Source organism: Delphinus delphis, chromosome 1 (assembly GCF_949987515.2).
Source record: "Delphinus delphis chromosome 1, mDelDel1.2, whole genome shotgun sequence".
In the NCBI taxonomy this organism is placed as follows: domain Eukaryota; kingdom Metazoa; phylum Chordata; class Mammalia; order Artiodactyla; family Delphinidae; genus Delphinus; species Delphinus delphis.
Window position 1 is genome coordinate 170,263,046 of NC_082683.1, and position 17,542 is coordinate 170,280,587.

At 37.7% G+C, this 17,542-nt stretch overlaps 1 protein-coding gene across 1 annotated transcript in view; it reads left to right on the forward strand.

Annotated features, from left to right (window-relative positions):
• Nucleotides 1–17,542, forward strand: part of USH2A (usherin) — a 779,248-nt gene that overhangs the window by 500,347 nt on the left and 261,359 nt on the right. The window contains exons 41-42 of the mRNA XM_060022310.1: nucleotides 7,703–8,037; nucleotides 9,256–9,378. Coding sequence (XP_059878293.1) covers nucleotides 7,703–8,037; nucleotides 9,256–9,378 — 458 coding nt within the window. The remainder of the gene's footprint in view (nucleotides 1–7,702; nucleotides 8,038–9,255; nucleotides 9,379–17,542) is intronic.

The window sequence follows — 17,542 nt, forward strand, 5'->3', positions numbered from 1 at the left end:
GACACTGAGGATACAGTAGTGGCCAAGTCAAAATCCCCGCCTTCATGGAGTGTACCTTTTAGTCAAAACAACATAAACAGATATATAAAATGCCCAGAAATGAAAAGACTTGAGGGAAGAAACAAATCAGGAATAAACACTACCAACTGATAGGTTGGGGAATAATAAAGGAAATGGACTGGTATTTCACCCTAGTTCTTCCCATTTTGTACCATGTGGTCTTTTCACCACCACTCCACCTGTAAGAGCTTGCATCTAATAGGGAAAGCAAGGAAACTTCACATATTTAGGCCAACTAGAAAATAACCCAAAGTAGCATCTTAGTAAGTATAAAGAGATAACTTGGCATAGACATGAGCATTAGGAAGCGAAAGTTGCATTAACGACAAGGTCCTACTGTATAGCACAAGGAAGTATATTCAATATCCTGTAATAAACCATAATGGAAAAGAATATGAAAAAGAACACATATATATATATGTATAACTGAATCACTTTGCTGTACTGCAGAAGTTATAGTTGGTTTAATATTGTAAATCAACTATACCTCAATAAAATAAATTTTTAAAAAAAAGAAAAAGGGAAAGTTGCATGTCAAAATTACATTCTTAATATCTTATTTGATTACATGGAAAAGAATATATATTGTCAAAGCGGTTGTGTGAAAGCCACGCACTTTGATGTGATATCTAATAACTTTAAGAAAATTCATTTCATTGTATAAAGTTGGTAAAAAAATACCAAAACCTGAAAAAGATAGTTCAGTAAAACTATAGACTACTTTCATACTGCAACTATAGAGCCAAAGCTTCTCAATAAAATATTAGCAACTTGAACTCAGGAGTATATTAAAAGAATGGTATACCAGGACAAATCTGGTCTGATTCCAAAAATGTAAGGTTGGTTCAACATCAGGAAATCTATCAACATACTGCTTAAATCAACTGATTAAAAGAGAAAGCCCTTTTTTTTAATCAATAGATGCAGAAAAAAGACGTAAGATTCAGTAGCCATTTCTAACAAATATTCAACATAAAACCAGATTAGGGGGCTTCCCTGGTGGCGCAGTGGTTGAGAGTCCGCCTGCTGATGCAGGGGACATGGGTTCGTGCCCCGGTCTGGGAGGATCCTATATGCCGTGGAGCGGCTGGGCCCGTGAGCCGTGGCCGCTGAGCCTGCCCGTCTGGAGCCTGTGCTCCGCAACGGGAGAGGCCACAACAGTGAGAGGCCCGCGTACCGCAAAAAAAAAACAAACAAACAAACAAACAAAAAAAAAACCAGATTAGGAAAAAGTCAGTTTATAAATTTATTCCACTGGAGTCTTGAGTACGATTGAGGACTCATAAAAATAAAACATAGAATAACTAAGTTGTATAACTCTGACGCAGCAAAAAAAAAAAAAAAATTGCTTTTTGGTGATAACATGAGCCTCTGAACTCTGATGGCCCCATTCGCAGGCCCACCTTCCCACGGCTAGAGCAGAATGAAAGAGCAGGCCTGCAGCTCTCAGCTTTTCAGGTAGAAGAGTCCTCTCTTGGCTCAGATCGCCAAAACCACCAGCCTTGGTGTGTGTGCGACAAGGAACAACAATCCTGTCCCCCAGATGGTGTCCACGCACAGCTTTGCTATGGTGTGTACTCTTAGCATTGCTCATTTACAGGTTGATAATAAACCAAAGTAAAAATAATTAAGTCTTAGTCATCATTCTCACCTGTTTTTGAAGATGGGCTGGTCTTTGATAGCTGCTTAAATCAAACCATTAAAAAATTATAAATTCTTTTTTTAATTTAATTTTTATTTTATATTGGAGTATAATTGATTTACAGTATTGTGTTAGTTTCGGGTGTACAGCAAAGTGATTCAGTTATGCATATACATATATGCATTCTTTTTCAGTTTCTTTTCCCATATAGGGTATTACAGAATTTGGAAGGAAATAAAATGACAACTAATATTCACTGAGTTCATATTAAGTTCCGGGAATTGCTCTCACTGAGTCCTTACTACAACCCTGTCAGATAAAGGCTATTATTATCCCCATTTCACAGGCAAACCCTGCAGCCTTAAAAGAATAGTTATATTTAGCTAGAAAACAATTTTGTTTTTGCAAGATATAAGATTCCTCAAAAAAAAGTTAAACTTCAAAAGATAGATTGGGGAAATACATCTATAAGACATTATAGAAAAATAAATTATTTCCCCATAATAAACAAAGAACTTCTAATAACTTATGATAAAAAGACAACTCAATAGAAAACAAAGTATAAAATATGGATAAAAAATGTGATAAGAGGATATACAAAGAGTTAATAACGTTTGAAAATATTTATATCTTAAAAAAGTCAAGGGACTACAAATTAATTAAAGAAATAATAAAGTAATACTGGCAAGACCAAAAGGATTAGTAATTTCTTTTTATTTCTTCCAGTTTTATTCAGATAGAGTTGACCCAAAGCACTGTACACATTTAAGGGGTCCAGCATAATCATTTGACTTGCATACATCATGAAATGATGACCACAGTAAGTTTATTGAACATCCATCATCTCCTATAGATACAAAATAAAAGAAAACATTTTTTCCTTGTGATAGCACTCTTAGGATTTATCGGGTTGGCCAAAACATTTGTTCGGGTTTTTCTGTAACAACTTATGGAAAATTCCAGACAAACGTTTTGGCCAACCCAATACTTCCTTAACAATTTTCATATGTAATGTCAGCAGTGTTCATTGTATTAATCGTGTTGTACATCACAACCCTAGTACTTATTTATCTTATAACTGGAAGTTTTCATCTTTGACCACCTTCACCCACCACTGCCTCTGGTAATCACAAATCTGATCTCTAAAAGGAGCAGTAATTTCAAGAATTTGTGGGGACACAAATCATGGACATTTTCTTTCATTGTTTGTGATCAAGTGAATTACTTCAAACTTTTCAGAAAGTAATCCATCAATAATGATTAAAACTAAACATACATTTTGATATAGCAATTCTTGCTAACCTATACAATAATAAATAAGTACAGGGACTTCCCTGGCAGTCCAGGGGTTAAGACTCCACACTTCCAACGCAGGGGACGTAGGTTCGGTCCCTGGTCGGGGAGCTAAGATCCCACATGCTGTGCAGTGCAGCCAAAAAATTTTTTAAATAAAAAAAATGTACAATCGTATGTATGCATACATTTTCAAATATGGTTTTTAACAATAAAGTCAAGTCAGTAGGATAACTGAATAGTCTGTTTTCAGCCATGAAAGGAATATTATGCAACATAAAACATGATAGGGTGTGTCCCATGATCTCTAGTTGAGTGTGAAAAGCAAGTTACAGATTAATAATGGGTATAAAAATGGGTATAAAAAATAAAATTTTTCCCGAAAAAAATTTAAAAGAGAGAGAGAAAACGTACCTATGTGTGGATATATTTGCTGTGTGAGAAAGTATGGCAGAATAGATTCAAAGCTATCACCTTTTCACCTTTACAGGGTGGGAATGGGGAGGGATAGGAGGAGGTCGAGGTGAAGGACCGTAATTTATTTTCCTGTATGTATCAATATCTTTGGTTTTTTCTCTGAATACAAAATGCAAATCAAATATCTGAAGTAAAAAAATTAATATTAACAACTTTAAAAGAAAAGGAAGATATCTTAAAGGAAAAATTTAATTTCATTTCAACAAATACTTATTGTACACCTTGTTCTGTATGAGAAGATTTGCCGGGGAGTCAGTTGTTGAGAGGAATTACCATATGGAGTCAAATGTTACCACACTCTCATGCCCTGTGGTCATTCATATTCTGTATTGATTAAGTAGTCTTAGAATTATAAAATCTTCTATGTAGATATGAGGGCGAGGATTGTCTCTTAACATTAGATACAAGGAAACTGAGGCCCAGAGATGTTAAGCGTTTTGTTCCAAGTCTCACAGCGTTGGTTGAGTAACCTACATCAAATATCAAGGATATTTATTCTTAGCCCATTCTCAACCCATTATATCAATCTTCATAAATCCTCTTATTCATAAAGTTCTTAAATATGGTTTGATGGAGTTAAAGAAATTAGAAGTAAGTTACAATGTTTATGTGTGTTACAGTTTTCAGTCCCGAAGCCAATCATCTAACCTACATTCCCTAAATTTTTGCTTACAACCAGGATCTTGTAGGTCCCTTGATTGTTTAGGGCCACTCTTCAGGGATCTGAACAAATAGGTAAAAGTCAGTAGCTCCTTAAACACCTACCCACCTGTCCTATTTTTTGCAAATTTACAATAACTAAACAGAATGGAAATCTAAGCAATTAAGAACCACTCAAATAAAAGAAATCATCATTGTTGGCAAAGCAACTCCAAAATAAACATTTTATTCCCAGCCAGAAACTACAATTCTGTTTAGAAAATTTCAATGTAAAAGTCTTGTTTTAGAGAACATACCTTTTGCTTATTAGGCCAGGAACATGCTGAGTTTTTTGGGCTGCAACAATATTTTATAATCCTTTCTATGAACAGTAGATATATAAAAGGCCATGGAAAATTAAACGGAATGAAAGTTTTAATCTCACATATTTTAGCCACACTCTAGTAAATGTAGTCTTAGGCACTGGAAAGAATAGAATCCAATATTTAACTAACTGGCTCTTTAAAAAGCTTGGATACATTTATTTTTAGTAATAGCTCCAGGATATTTTCAGGAGGATGATCAAATTAGATACCATTTCTGATAGCCTACTCACTATAATGACAATGCCTTCTCCACCTTGCTATAAAATTCCTTATAAAAATTTTCTGTGGAAGTAGATTCATGTCTTCCAACTCAGTACTGTCAAAAGGATATATCTTCCTGGGCGTCCCTGGTGGCGCAGTGGTTAAGAATCCGCCTGCCTGGGCTTCCCTGGTGGTGCAGTGGTTGAGAGTCCGCCTGCCGATGCAGGGGACACGGGTTCATGCCCTGGTCCGGGAAGATCCCACATGCTGCGGAGCGGCTAGGCCCATGAGCCATGGCCACTGAGCCTGCGTGTCCGGAGCCTGTGCTCCACAACAGGAGAGGCCACAACAGTGAGAGGCCTGAGTACTGCAAAAAAAAAAAAAAAAAGAGAATCCGCCTGCCAGTTTAGGGGACACAGGTTCGATCCCTGATCCGGGAAGATCCCACATGCTGCGGAGCAAGTAAACCCGTGCACCACAACTACTGAGCCTGCACTCTAGAGCCCACGAGCCACAACTACTGATCCCGTGTGCTGCAACTACTGAAGCCCATGCGCCCAGAGCCCATGCTCTGCAACAAGAGAAGCCACCACAGTGAGAAGCCCATGCACCGCAACGAAGAGTAGCCCCAACTCGCCGCAACTCGAGAAAGCCCGTGTGCAGCAACGAAGACCCAATGCAGCCAAAAATAAAATAAATAAATAAATGTATAAACTAAAAACAAAGATGTATCTTCTTAAGTCTGTAGCTTTTTAAGTGAGAAAAATAGCCAATTTCTGGATGCAAACGTTTATAGTTAGAGAACACAGGGATTTTTTAGCTCTTCAAATGACTGTCTCCAGAATCATTACATCACATCGCTTGATCTCCGCTGTTGAGATCTTATTCAAGGTTTATTTGATGAATGCTTTTCTTAGGCTCAACAACTGAGTGCCAGATCAATTCACTCTCAGCTCAACTGCTAACACAGACTACCTCCAAAGTTTGGATTCTTTCAAGGACTGCCAAGCCTTGACCTGAACTCTCAGAATATTCTAGTTCCAGAGGCAAGTGGTATTCCACATGTGAATCAGGTAGAATTGAGCTGTGATAACCCTTCCATTTTCCATTTGCATGACAAGTACCAGGAAGCCCTGTAAATATGACCTTGACTCATTTCTGAAGTCCACAAAGAGCACTGCACCCCCCAAGCAAATAGAATCCTATGTCCGCTCTGTAAACTTTACTTGCGTTAGGCTTCTTTGATCTCTCCTCCATCCAGGCAAATCCTCTGTGCTCATAAGGAACTCATCTAAAATTTCTCTTCACCAGCACAGTGTGGAACTCTCTGAGAAGTGTTTTTGGTTTTTTGTTTGTTTGTTTGTTAATTTTTATTTATTTTTGGCTGGGTCGGATCTTCGTTGCTGCCCACTGGCTTTCTCTAGTTGCGGTGAGCAGGGGCTACTCTTTGTTGCGCTGCGGTGGCTTCTCTTGTTGCAGAGCACGGGCTCTAGGCACATGGGCTCAGTAGTTGTGGCTCACGGGCTTAGTTGCTCCATGGCATGTGGGATCTTCCCAGACCAGGGCTCAAACCCACACGTGTCCCCTGCAACGGCAGGTGGATTCTTAACTACCGCACCACTAGGGAAGTCCAGAAAAAGATTTTAAAATTAGCAACGATTTCAAGCTATGTAGTAAAATTGGAGTAGATGTCAGGTCCTTGTTAATTTTAAGTTAGGACCGTAATCATCAAGCAACTGCCCAGTGACATCTGGTAGAGGCCCATTTTGTCACCAAGAATTAGGAAGAATACCCTACATATATCTCAGGTCAGATTCCTTCTGGAGGAAGTTTTTTCTCTTTAAGATAGAAAATTTTGGTTCATCCTTTTCCATTCTCACTTTTCCATAATGCCTCTAAGACTTCGAATTTGTATAGAACTATAAATGGAGGTATCAATATATCGCCTTGTGGAAAACTCTTTGAAAGTTTCAAAATAGCTGTATGCTAAGGAAAAACATAATGGAGACAGCCATGACTGCTGTTACTTCTGGAACTCCATCTCTCGGTGTATGGCACTAAATGGGCATACAATTTAGGCCCTGCTATCAAGAAGTTTACAGTCTATTGGGGAGACGGGATATACACTCCAAAATTTAAGGAACATTGCAAGGCAACACAAAAAAGATGACCCATGATAGCATATAAATAAATAATCTTTTAACGACTAATGCACATTTTTCTAGGGTCCTTTGTCCCCCATAAGAGCATGAGTGGGTTAGCACTATGCCCTTACAGTATTTAGCCAGAAAAGAAAAGCAACATTAAACATTATTAGAAAATGGTGTTTCTTTCTTCTGATGTTCATGTCTATGACTTAAACAGGATCATTCTTTGCTTGCCTTTTCAAAGCTTTCCACATGTCTCTTGTCTTTGAGAACAGGATGTGTTGTTATTGCTTTACTTGTTACATTATGCACTAGTGAGATTCAGGAACTCAATAGGGCATCCTCAGAAAATGCAAAGAATGATTTCTGCACCCTCCCACCACCATCCCCCCTCCAAAAAAAAGAGAATAGTGATATATTTAGAGTACCCGCTAATAATGCAAAGCAAGGAGTTCTGACGTTTCATTTAATTGAGTTATAAACAAGAAAACTATTAAATCCTGCTGCCGCCCCATTGGTGCGTGTGGATGTGTGAACTCTCTCCATGTGTGTGCTCTGTGTCCTTCAGGGCACCCATGGTGGAGATGAATCACTAAGGTGTGTACTAGTCTGACAATCTTAGAAAGTCTCCAGACTGAAAGCCCAGCTCAGGAAACAGCATTTCATCTAGCTCCTGGTGTACTGCTAATTGATCCGAAACCCTTCGTTACTGTCTAGTGCAAAGGGCGAAGTCGAAAGTGGGTATTTAGGAAGTGACTTGACTGAAAACAAGGCAGAGCAAAACGCCAGGCCTTGTGAACTGCAGTTGCTCTGTTCCTGTGTTGTCACACTGGTGCTAAGCTTACGTTTTATTTCAGGTCACTTGGAGAGCCCCACTTATCCTGAATGGAGACATCCTTACCTACGAGATCCGCATGCCTGACCCTCACATCACGATCACCAACGTTACTTCCTCTGTGTTCAGTCACGTCGTTACTCATCTGATTCCTTTCACTAATTATTCTGTCACCATTGTGGCTTGCTCAGGGGGTAATGGGCATCTAGGGGGGTGCACAGAGAGTTTCCCTACCCATGTGACCACGCATCCCACCCTGCCTCAGGGTCTTAGCCCGTTGTCCGTGGTCCCACTGAGTGAATCGTATGTTGGCATTTCTTGGCAGCCACCAACCAGGCCAAACGGACCCAATTTGAGGTAAGAGAAAGTGATGGTGCTTTTGGATTTTGTTACCGTCTTATCTCTCTGGGAAGGAAGGGAGGAGAAGGAGACTTTTCCTCACACAGGAACATTGAACTAATTCCTTATTGGATATTCCTCACTCATAACATTTTTTTTAATTGAAGTGTAGTTGATTTACAGTGTTGTGTTCATTTCTGCTGTACAACAGAGTGACTCAGTTATACATATATATATATATATATATATATATATATATATATATATATATACACACACATTCTTTTTTATATTCTTTTCCATTGTGGTTTCTCACAGGATATTGAATATAGTTCACTGTGTTATACAGTAGGACCTTGTTCTTCATCCATTTTGTATATAATAGTTGGCATCTGCTAATCCCAAACTCCCACTCCATCCCTCCCCCAACCCCCCCCCTTGGCAACCACAGGTCTGTTCTCTATGTCTGCCTCACTCATAATTTTCATACAGTTTCACCTTCTGTATCTTGACTTATAGGGAATCATAAAAAGATCATCAAGGTAAAAATAGCATATGCTATTGTGAGGAACTAAAAACCCTCGAAACAACAATTGCTGTTCTCTAGTGCATCTCTACACAGCCCCTCTCTTGATATTCAAAGTATATCTTTATTATATGTTAAGCAAGCTTGATGCATGTTCTAAATGACACATTTGCACAAACATGCCTCAAAATTCTAAAGATAGCACAATTTTTTGGCATGTTATTATTATCTGGAAACTTGTGAAGCATGTGGTCAGGAATATAGATAAGATGAAAGAAAAGAACTGTGATTCTGAAATGGCCTTATAACAACTTGACACTTAGGCAAGACTGTGGAGTCGATAATATTATCATTGTTTATAAAGTATTGATGGTAGAAGTTTTAGGAAATCATTAACTTTATAAGCTTTTTGCAATTCTATTTTGTGTGAAACTGGCAATAAAGTTTTGGCACATCTGATATAGAAGAAATCTAAATGTGATCATTTTACTGATAGTAGTAAAATGTGAATGTAGCTAATTGTTCCAGTTAGCTACGCGGATGACACTTGTGCCAAAAAAAAAAAAATGATTATCTGGAAAAAAGAAAATTAAGATGTTTTCTTTACGTTTACCCATACACCCCACACACTCGTACCGTGAGACAACCTGAATTTTGGTAATAACATTAGTTGAGATAATCCTGATCTTTCTGCTTATCTTTTGCTTTAGATATGAGCTTCTGAGATGTAAAATCCAGCAACCACTTGCATCAAATCCCCCAGAAGATTTAAATCTGTGGCACAATATTTATTCAGGAACTCAGTGGTTTTATGAAGATAAGGGTCTTAGCAGGTGAGATTACAAAAACTATAAAAACAAATGCTGACATTTAGTTTGGGGCATGTTGAATAGTTCAAAGAATCTGAGTGTCTTCATTGTGTGAGCCAGTTATGCAATAAAACATGTTTGGTTATTATCTGTGGCATTAATCATCGAGCTGCAACAGTCAGCATGTTTAATATTTGCCATCTTAACTGCACGCTTCAAATAAGCCTTTTGAAGTCAAGTTTGTAGGTGTTTGAGCCTTAGCCTCTTGCCTTTGTCACAGCCCTAGCCAGACACGTAATGGCGAAATCTGGAAATGTTGAACATGTTCAAAACTGGGGAACGTTTGGGCCACTTGTAGAATGCTTGCTTTTCCAGGAAATAATTTGCTATAAATCATTGGTTCAGTTCACAAAAATTATTTAGTTAACAGGCTTGGGACTCAAAAGAATTCCATCTGTAGTTCGAAGAGATCAAGAAATGGGCAAATGGGCAATGTCAGAAAAGAGTACCCCACGGGAGAGTAAGGAGGCGTGGGTTTGGTTTCATCCTGTGCTGGAGGACTAGCTTTGTGGCCTTAGGGGAGTCACTTAACTTCTCTGGGCTTCACTTTTGTTGTCTATAAAATGAGGAGATTGGATGGGATTAAGTGAGGTCTAGACCTTCATGAATCAAGCAATGTAATCAAATTTCAAAAAATCACAAGTATTCTTTTAGGAAAAGTTTTAAGACATATTGCTCAATGACTTTTCTATCAGGTGGGTTATGCTTCTAGACTCACACTGACTAGCTCTACTCTGAACTCTGTTTACAATCTGGTCTTGTCTTCCCTCTTCCTCTGCTGGGCCTCTGCGCTTCAGCCACGTTAGTATTGCGTTTGGCGCCTCTAACAGGCAACACCCACCCCTCAGCTTCTCCCCCTAGCTGCCATTTCCCTCTGTCTACCGTCCTTCAAGTCTTGGCCTGCAAGTTTCCTAGAGCACCCTCTTCCTGGTCTGAATCAGCTGCCTCCTTAATGTATTTCCATAGCACACCCCTTACAAATCTCTATTGTCTTTGAACTGACCTGGCTACCTGTCTGGACACCCCATTTTACTGGCATATCCACCATGAGCAAGGCCTTGTCTTCATGACTTCTCTATCACAATCCCCACCGTAGTACCTGGCACACAGTGGGTGTGCCAATGGATGCTAAATGAAAGAATACTTTTAGTAATGTGTAAAGGGTTGGGTATTCATTGCTCTGTGCCCTAGGAATATTAACTGTGATGTTCTTATCTTTGGGGAATGAGGAAAATTCTCCTGTCCATCTGAAAGGGTCCTGGTGGGAAAACATTACAGATATGGTGAGGTTCTTGAAGAGAGGCCGCACGTAAATTTAAGGAAACGATAGAATGAACCATGTAAAATTGCCATTTTTGTAAGCTAAAAGGGATCGATTACTAGCATATCCTTTTGGTTCAATCTAAATTATCGTGGTCCCTAGACTCTTCTCCACTATTTTCAATTCATTAGTTACTTAATCCAGCATTGCTATATAATGATGACTTCAGTTGAAGAAATTCATTTTATTCAGCAATTTCTTTTTGTTTACTATGTGCTGACAGGCATTGTGCTAAGGAACAAAAGATGAATAGCATAGCCCTTGCCCTCAAAGAGCTCACAGTCTAGTGGAGAAAACCACACTCTCTCTCACACACACACACACACACACACACACACACACTCATACATGTATCAATTACTATCATCACAGTTAACTACAGATGCACCATCACTACCTAGGGAAATCATATGGAAAGGTAACTATCTGTGAACTCTAAGTGCCTGAAATATAGCAATTTCCAAAATAAAGAGGACTTGACTATCTAACATTACTGAATCTAACTTTTAACCATGAGGTAGTTGGCAGAAAAACAGAATAAGACTCAGAAAGTTAATTTTCTTTCTTCATAGAAGCAATGAAAACTTATTAAGGAATTAGGACCAAGGCCAAAATTTTATTATTGAATTTTTAATGATGCTTGTAAGGATTTTTAATAAGTCCAAATCGAAGATGTAAGGAATGAAATTAAGTTAAATCCCCACAAATTAGATTGAAACATAAGTTGACATAAACATACTGATGACAGCTGCTTCTAGAAAGGAAGTATACATATAACAAAATGTGCTGAGGTGATATTTTGACTAGCCTCATAATACTAAATGTCAAGAGATTTTTTTTTTTTTCTGCTAGCACTAGCAAAGATTTTTTCCAACTATTCAGATAAACCACTTTGTCCCATGTAACCAGCTTGTGAAAAAAACAAAACAAAATAAAACAAACAAAAAACCCCCACAATATGCATTTCTTTATGGTTTTTATTTTTTATTGTTTGTCTGCATCACGCAGCATGTGGGATCTTAGTTCCCCGACCAGGGATCGAACCAGGGATCGAACCCGCGCCCCCTGCATTGGAAGCGTGGAGTCTTTACCACTGCACCGCCAGGGAAGTCCCTGCATTTCTTTCTAATAGTCAAAGTGAATAGCATGAGTCTTCATATAGTGAAAAGAATTTTTCTAGACATCTACCCTTTGTAAGTCCAAAAGACTAGGGGCCCCTCCTGCCCAAGGGGACTTGTCTCACAAATCTGAGAGAAAACTGGAAATTAGACCACCTGTGGGTGCTATGTGCTGTGCCAGTGTTTTTGTTCAAAAGAAGCGATCTTGTCTGGAAGGTGCAGTCAGCACCCACTTTAACTTCTGGCAGCCAGGCTTGCTGTCCCTGCTGTAGAGGGAAGGATGGGAGCAGTCAGCTTACCTTCCTGCACACCTGTGTTGCAGCCCCTTAATGAGCCTCCTCTTTGACATATTTTGTCTTACTGACGTATTTATTTGACTGACTATTTGTGGGTTTCTTTTGGAGGGGAGGGCGGGGGAGGATGGTCATTGAATTCTGATGTCTTTAGGAAAAGTATTTAATTTCCTATTCTTCCCAGACTCACCATTTCTTATTTCCTTCATAACTTACATCTACATAAACAAAGGAACCATTGAAGGGTTTCTGCCCATCTTGATCTGATCTCACCAATAGCTACAGCTAGAATCAGCTTTTTAAATGGTACTTCTCTTGATATAAAAAGTAAAATTAACTTAAGTTTCACTGGGCATCCCTTTATGAATACATTTGTGAGAGTAAGTATAAATTGAAGTCAGTTTCCTTGGGCAGGCGGTCTCTTTTGGTTAGCTGTATGTTTCTAATATATAGAAAACACACCACTTTCATCTCAAATGTTATTATGTTCTGAAATTCAGATCATTCTAGTCGTCATTTTTTCCTTTATAGCTCCATGTACCAAGTAAAAGAGTGAGCTCATTATCCAGATAATTTAGTTTCAACAAAAATACTTCTGTTTTTTATGAATATCTTAGGTAAGGGATGATTTGGTCTGAGTTACCCAGCTAGTTGCCTAATTATTGAATTTTGCTCTGTCTGTGTAGACACAAACTCAGTGTAACTGTGGGTTTATACTACTTGTCAGTTTCTAACTTTTCTTCCTTAATCATTCTGTGCAAAGTGGCCAAGTTATGGTTGTTAGGGGAACCATAACGTTGGGTTTCCTGACATTTTCATCAATTGGAAAGTCTGGAAAATGTGCTGTTGTCATCCGATGCTGCTGTGGTGAGTCAGGCTGGGTTTCACAAAAGGGTAGCGACCTTCATTTTAAGCATCAATCCACCCTTAGGATTTTCAGGATCTCACTGTGCCTTGGTTCCTGGGTGATCAGATAAAACTTCTGCAAACACAGTGATGGCATGAGCGCCTCTCTGTTCTGGATCTGACAAAGGAAGAACAAGCTATGAGAAATAATAGGCTCTATTTTAAGGAAAATGTTGACTTGTAGATTATAATAACTTAGCTGCCATTGAGTTTATGAAGGGAGGCATGTTCTCACTCCTTTTCCTTTCAATTATTTAGGAACTCCTACAAGTATTTCTTTATCAGTCTGGAAAGAGACTTTCATATGAGTTCTCAAGAATCCTCTAATTGCATTATCTTTAAATGAAAGCATTCAAAATTCATAGACCTTCATCTGGTTTTCAAAGAACGGTTGGACTTGACTCTTTTCAAGTTTAAATGCTTAAGATAAATATACTATAAAATCTAAGTTTGAGTCTTACTGACATGGATTCTGATTTTTTAACCTACAAAAATGAAATGTTTCAAACCCTGAAAGAGGACATAGTTTCTGGAGAATGATATTCAAAAGAGTGTGACGTTCATTCCCCTTCTTTGTAATGAGATTAAATGTGCACAAGTAACATTTTCTGCTTTGCTAATAGGGAAAGACTGGGTCAGCTCCATGACACGTGTTCTCCTATAACATAAACATGTTCAAGTTGTAGCTGTTAGGTAAACAAATTAACTTCATAAGCATGGAGGGTGAGTTAGAAGGAAGGCCTTTCTTCCATGACCACCAATGTGAGGTAGAGCCTGGTATTTTCTTGCTTAATACCATAATGTGAGTAAAAGTTGGGTCTAGAAATGAAAGCCAACTTCTGTCAACATTGGTGTACCATTTCCTAGCAAAGTACTTAATTCGAACTGAGCAAAAATATATCTGTTTCGCATTTAACATGGGAGAGTCACGGTGCTCTCTTTTCATTGCTCTGAATTTACTTCATGCTGTCCTTTTCTAAGTGTCATCATATGAAAACTTACCTCAAAAAAGAAAATGAACCTCTAAATCTGGGAGGATGCATTTTTTCATAGGAGGTTTCATTGCCTAATGCTTTCTTAAAAAAGAAAGAAAGAAAGAAAGAAATCTAGTTTATTTGTTTACATTTCTTTTTCATGTTGATGATATAGTAGAACAAAGACAGAAATCACAGCAAAGTTATTTTAGGTGCCACATTCTGGTGGCGTAAGTACAGATAGCTACAGGAGTAGACAGCTGCAGCTTTTACTCACAATCTAAAAAGTATCATAAGAACTTCCAACAGTGATTGATCATCTTTACTCTTCAATTTCCAAAAGCAAACATTTTCAGCAGCATTTTTAAGAAAACAAAAATCTTTCAGCAACAAATGAGTGAGGGAAAGAAAAGGTATCCACCATCAATGGAAAATTTAAACAATTACAGATTTAAGCAGTGGAAACAGTGTTACATTTTTGTTTGCCTATGTATTTATTCCCACAAAAGGATCTGAGGGTGTAAGGAACAGTATGCTCTCAGAGGTTTCTCAAATCCTCTGGTGTATAATGTTGTACTCAAGCATGTGTTGGATGGTGGTGGATATGAAGAAGAGTTAGTAGAAGGAGGAACTGAATAACCTGCATTTTCGGAAGCATGATTTATATTGGTGACAATATTGACACATGAATTCTGTTAGGACATCAATAAAGTTGACACATTTTTAATTCTGATGAAAATAACCTGAGGCATTCTGTAGCTGCACTGAAGAATTGGTTTTATTGGTTCCCAGAACACATCAGACCCTTTCAAAGTACAAGCCTTCCACACATTTTGCCCTGAATAATGCTTCTTACTGGCTAAATTAATGTCTCCACTGGCCAAATTACTGTTTGTCATCAATACCTAGCCCAAATGTTATCTCCTCTGTGAAGACTTCCTGACTAGATTAGGTTAAATTAGATGCTCTGATGTATGTGGAAAGAAAAAGGAATAAATGAATATATGTTTTAGAGGTTCTCACTTAAAAACATTTATCTGTAAATGTGTATATAAGTATACACACGTACACACACACACATACACACACACATACACACACTCCAATAGGACAGACATTACATTTACTATGTTTAGTATCTGGCATGCTGTTAGTGCTAATAAATATTTATTAATGACTGAATGAAGTAATGGTGTATCAAACATAAAAGAGCAATGTAATTTGTAAGAAAAAAACCCATCTTTCTAAGTCTCAGTAAGGATCATTTCTCTATTGGACAGGTAGATTTTCGTGGCCCTAGCCAACCAAATCATATGTGACCTGAAAGTTATGAGACTGAATGCTTTAGGAACTATGAAGTAGCCATTCATTTATTTATAAAATCATCTAGTCAATAAACAGATTAAAAACCTTTATCATCTGAACAGAATCTAGTTCTCTAATTCGAGTAATAACAACGGAACCTTGAACTGAGTCTCATTCCATAAATAAGATTTTAATATATATGACCTTTTACAAGGAAGAAATACCAGAGTCATGTCTATTACACAACGAATTTACCATTTTCTGTGTGTGGATGAAAGAAAGGAGGGGCTGGAGAACGGTCTCAAAAAAATTAATCAATTAGGGGATAACTATTGTAACAGCCTCGTATTCCTAAATGGACCTTCAAACAGTTGGTTTTACTGGTTACAGCATAGACTTAACATAAGTTTTCATTCACTTAGCAGATTTCAAAAGCTATATCTTAAAGGGTTTGAAATGGTACATTTTTCAAAATATACCCAAGAAACACAATTAGTATTTAGGGAAGATATTGATTGATATACATATGTTTTGCATGAGTATATGATTTCAACTGATGGAGCATTTTTCTCTTAAAAGTATTTTATTATTAACTAAATGGAATGTCCCATCTGATACCAACACCCAAGTCTACCTAAAAAACAATATACTAGAGCAAATGAACAAAATCCATTAAGCAAATGAATATTTTCTTTTTTGACATGAATTGGTAAAAGATATACCGAGCCATGTAGTCAGACGTATATATACTTACTGACAAAGATTAGGTTTCAGATGTCATGAAAACAGTACATTTTAGTTCCTTTAAGGGAGTTCAAGATCCTATTCCTTAAAATTTTAACTTAACCATGAAAATTAAAGAAAATGCAAAAGACAAATGCATGACATCAAGTGAAATGCCTACTGATTTCTCAATTCAATAAAATAATAGTGAATAGTGGAAAGAATTTAATATTAGAAATGAATAAACTAGAGGCCCACCTAATCCTGTTAACTAGCTGTGCGACTTTAGGCAAAGCCCCTTAACTTCTCTGGGTCTCAGGTTTCTTCTCTGTAAAATGTAGCAGATATTTCATTATTTAAAGCAGATAAACTCTAAAGTCATCTTTCACTCTAAAATGTTAATATTACAGTCAGCCCTCTGCATCTGCAGATTTTGTATCCATGAGTCAACCAACTGTGAATCAAAAATATTTGGGAAAAAAATTCCAGGAACTTTCAAAAAGTAAAATTTAAATTTGCTACATGCCTGCGACTATTTACATAGCATTTACATTGTGATTTCAACTATTACATAGCATTTACATTACATTAGGTATTATAAGTAATCTAGAGATGATTTAAAGTACAGAAAATGTGCGTAGGTTATATGCAAATACTATGCTATTTTATATCAGGGACTTGCGCATACTCAAATCTTGGTATCCACGGGGTCCTGGAACCAATCCCCCTGCAGATACCAAGGGGCAACTGCACTTTAAAAATGGACATTCCAGTTATATGTATTTATGTGGCCTAAATTTCTTCTATGCAGACATAAATTGTAGCATTTCACCATACCTAAACTATGATCAAATAGCTTAAAGTATCACAGTAAGAACTAAGACCCCACGGAACTTATTTACAATTCACCATTTCAGAGCTGCCTGATGTTTTTAATTCCACTTGTATAAAGAACCACAAAAATGGTATCACTTTGAAGCCATAAAAGTTACTAAATTTATCACAGAGTAAATATGTGGAAGAAAAATTCAAATATTGCAGGAGAGGTTAGGCATCCAGACTCTAGCTAAATTTCTTTTAAGCCATTTTGGGAAGTAAAACACAATTAAAAGTATTTTACCCAGGGAGAGAGCTAATGAAGCCAAGGTCACTGGTTCAGTTCCCATGTGAGCCATTAGCCGTGTTTCATTTGATGGTCACACACTTGCTACCCTCTTAACCCCGACTCACCATCCTTCACAAGCGCGCTAGTGGTCACAAAGGAAATTTGGCGAGACTGTTTGGATGCATAAGCCAAAATCTCTCCCCTTTGCCAGAAAAATAACTCAAAGGTCAAGCCTCAGTGATATGACCTCATCCAACTATAGATGGATCAGCTGACCATTGTGTTTTTTATTATTTTTATCATCATCACCATCATTACGATGCTGGCAGCGTAGCATCATGGCTAAAAGAGGAAGCTCTGGAATCAGACTGTCTAGGTTTGAA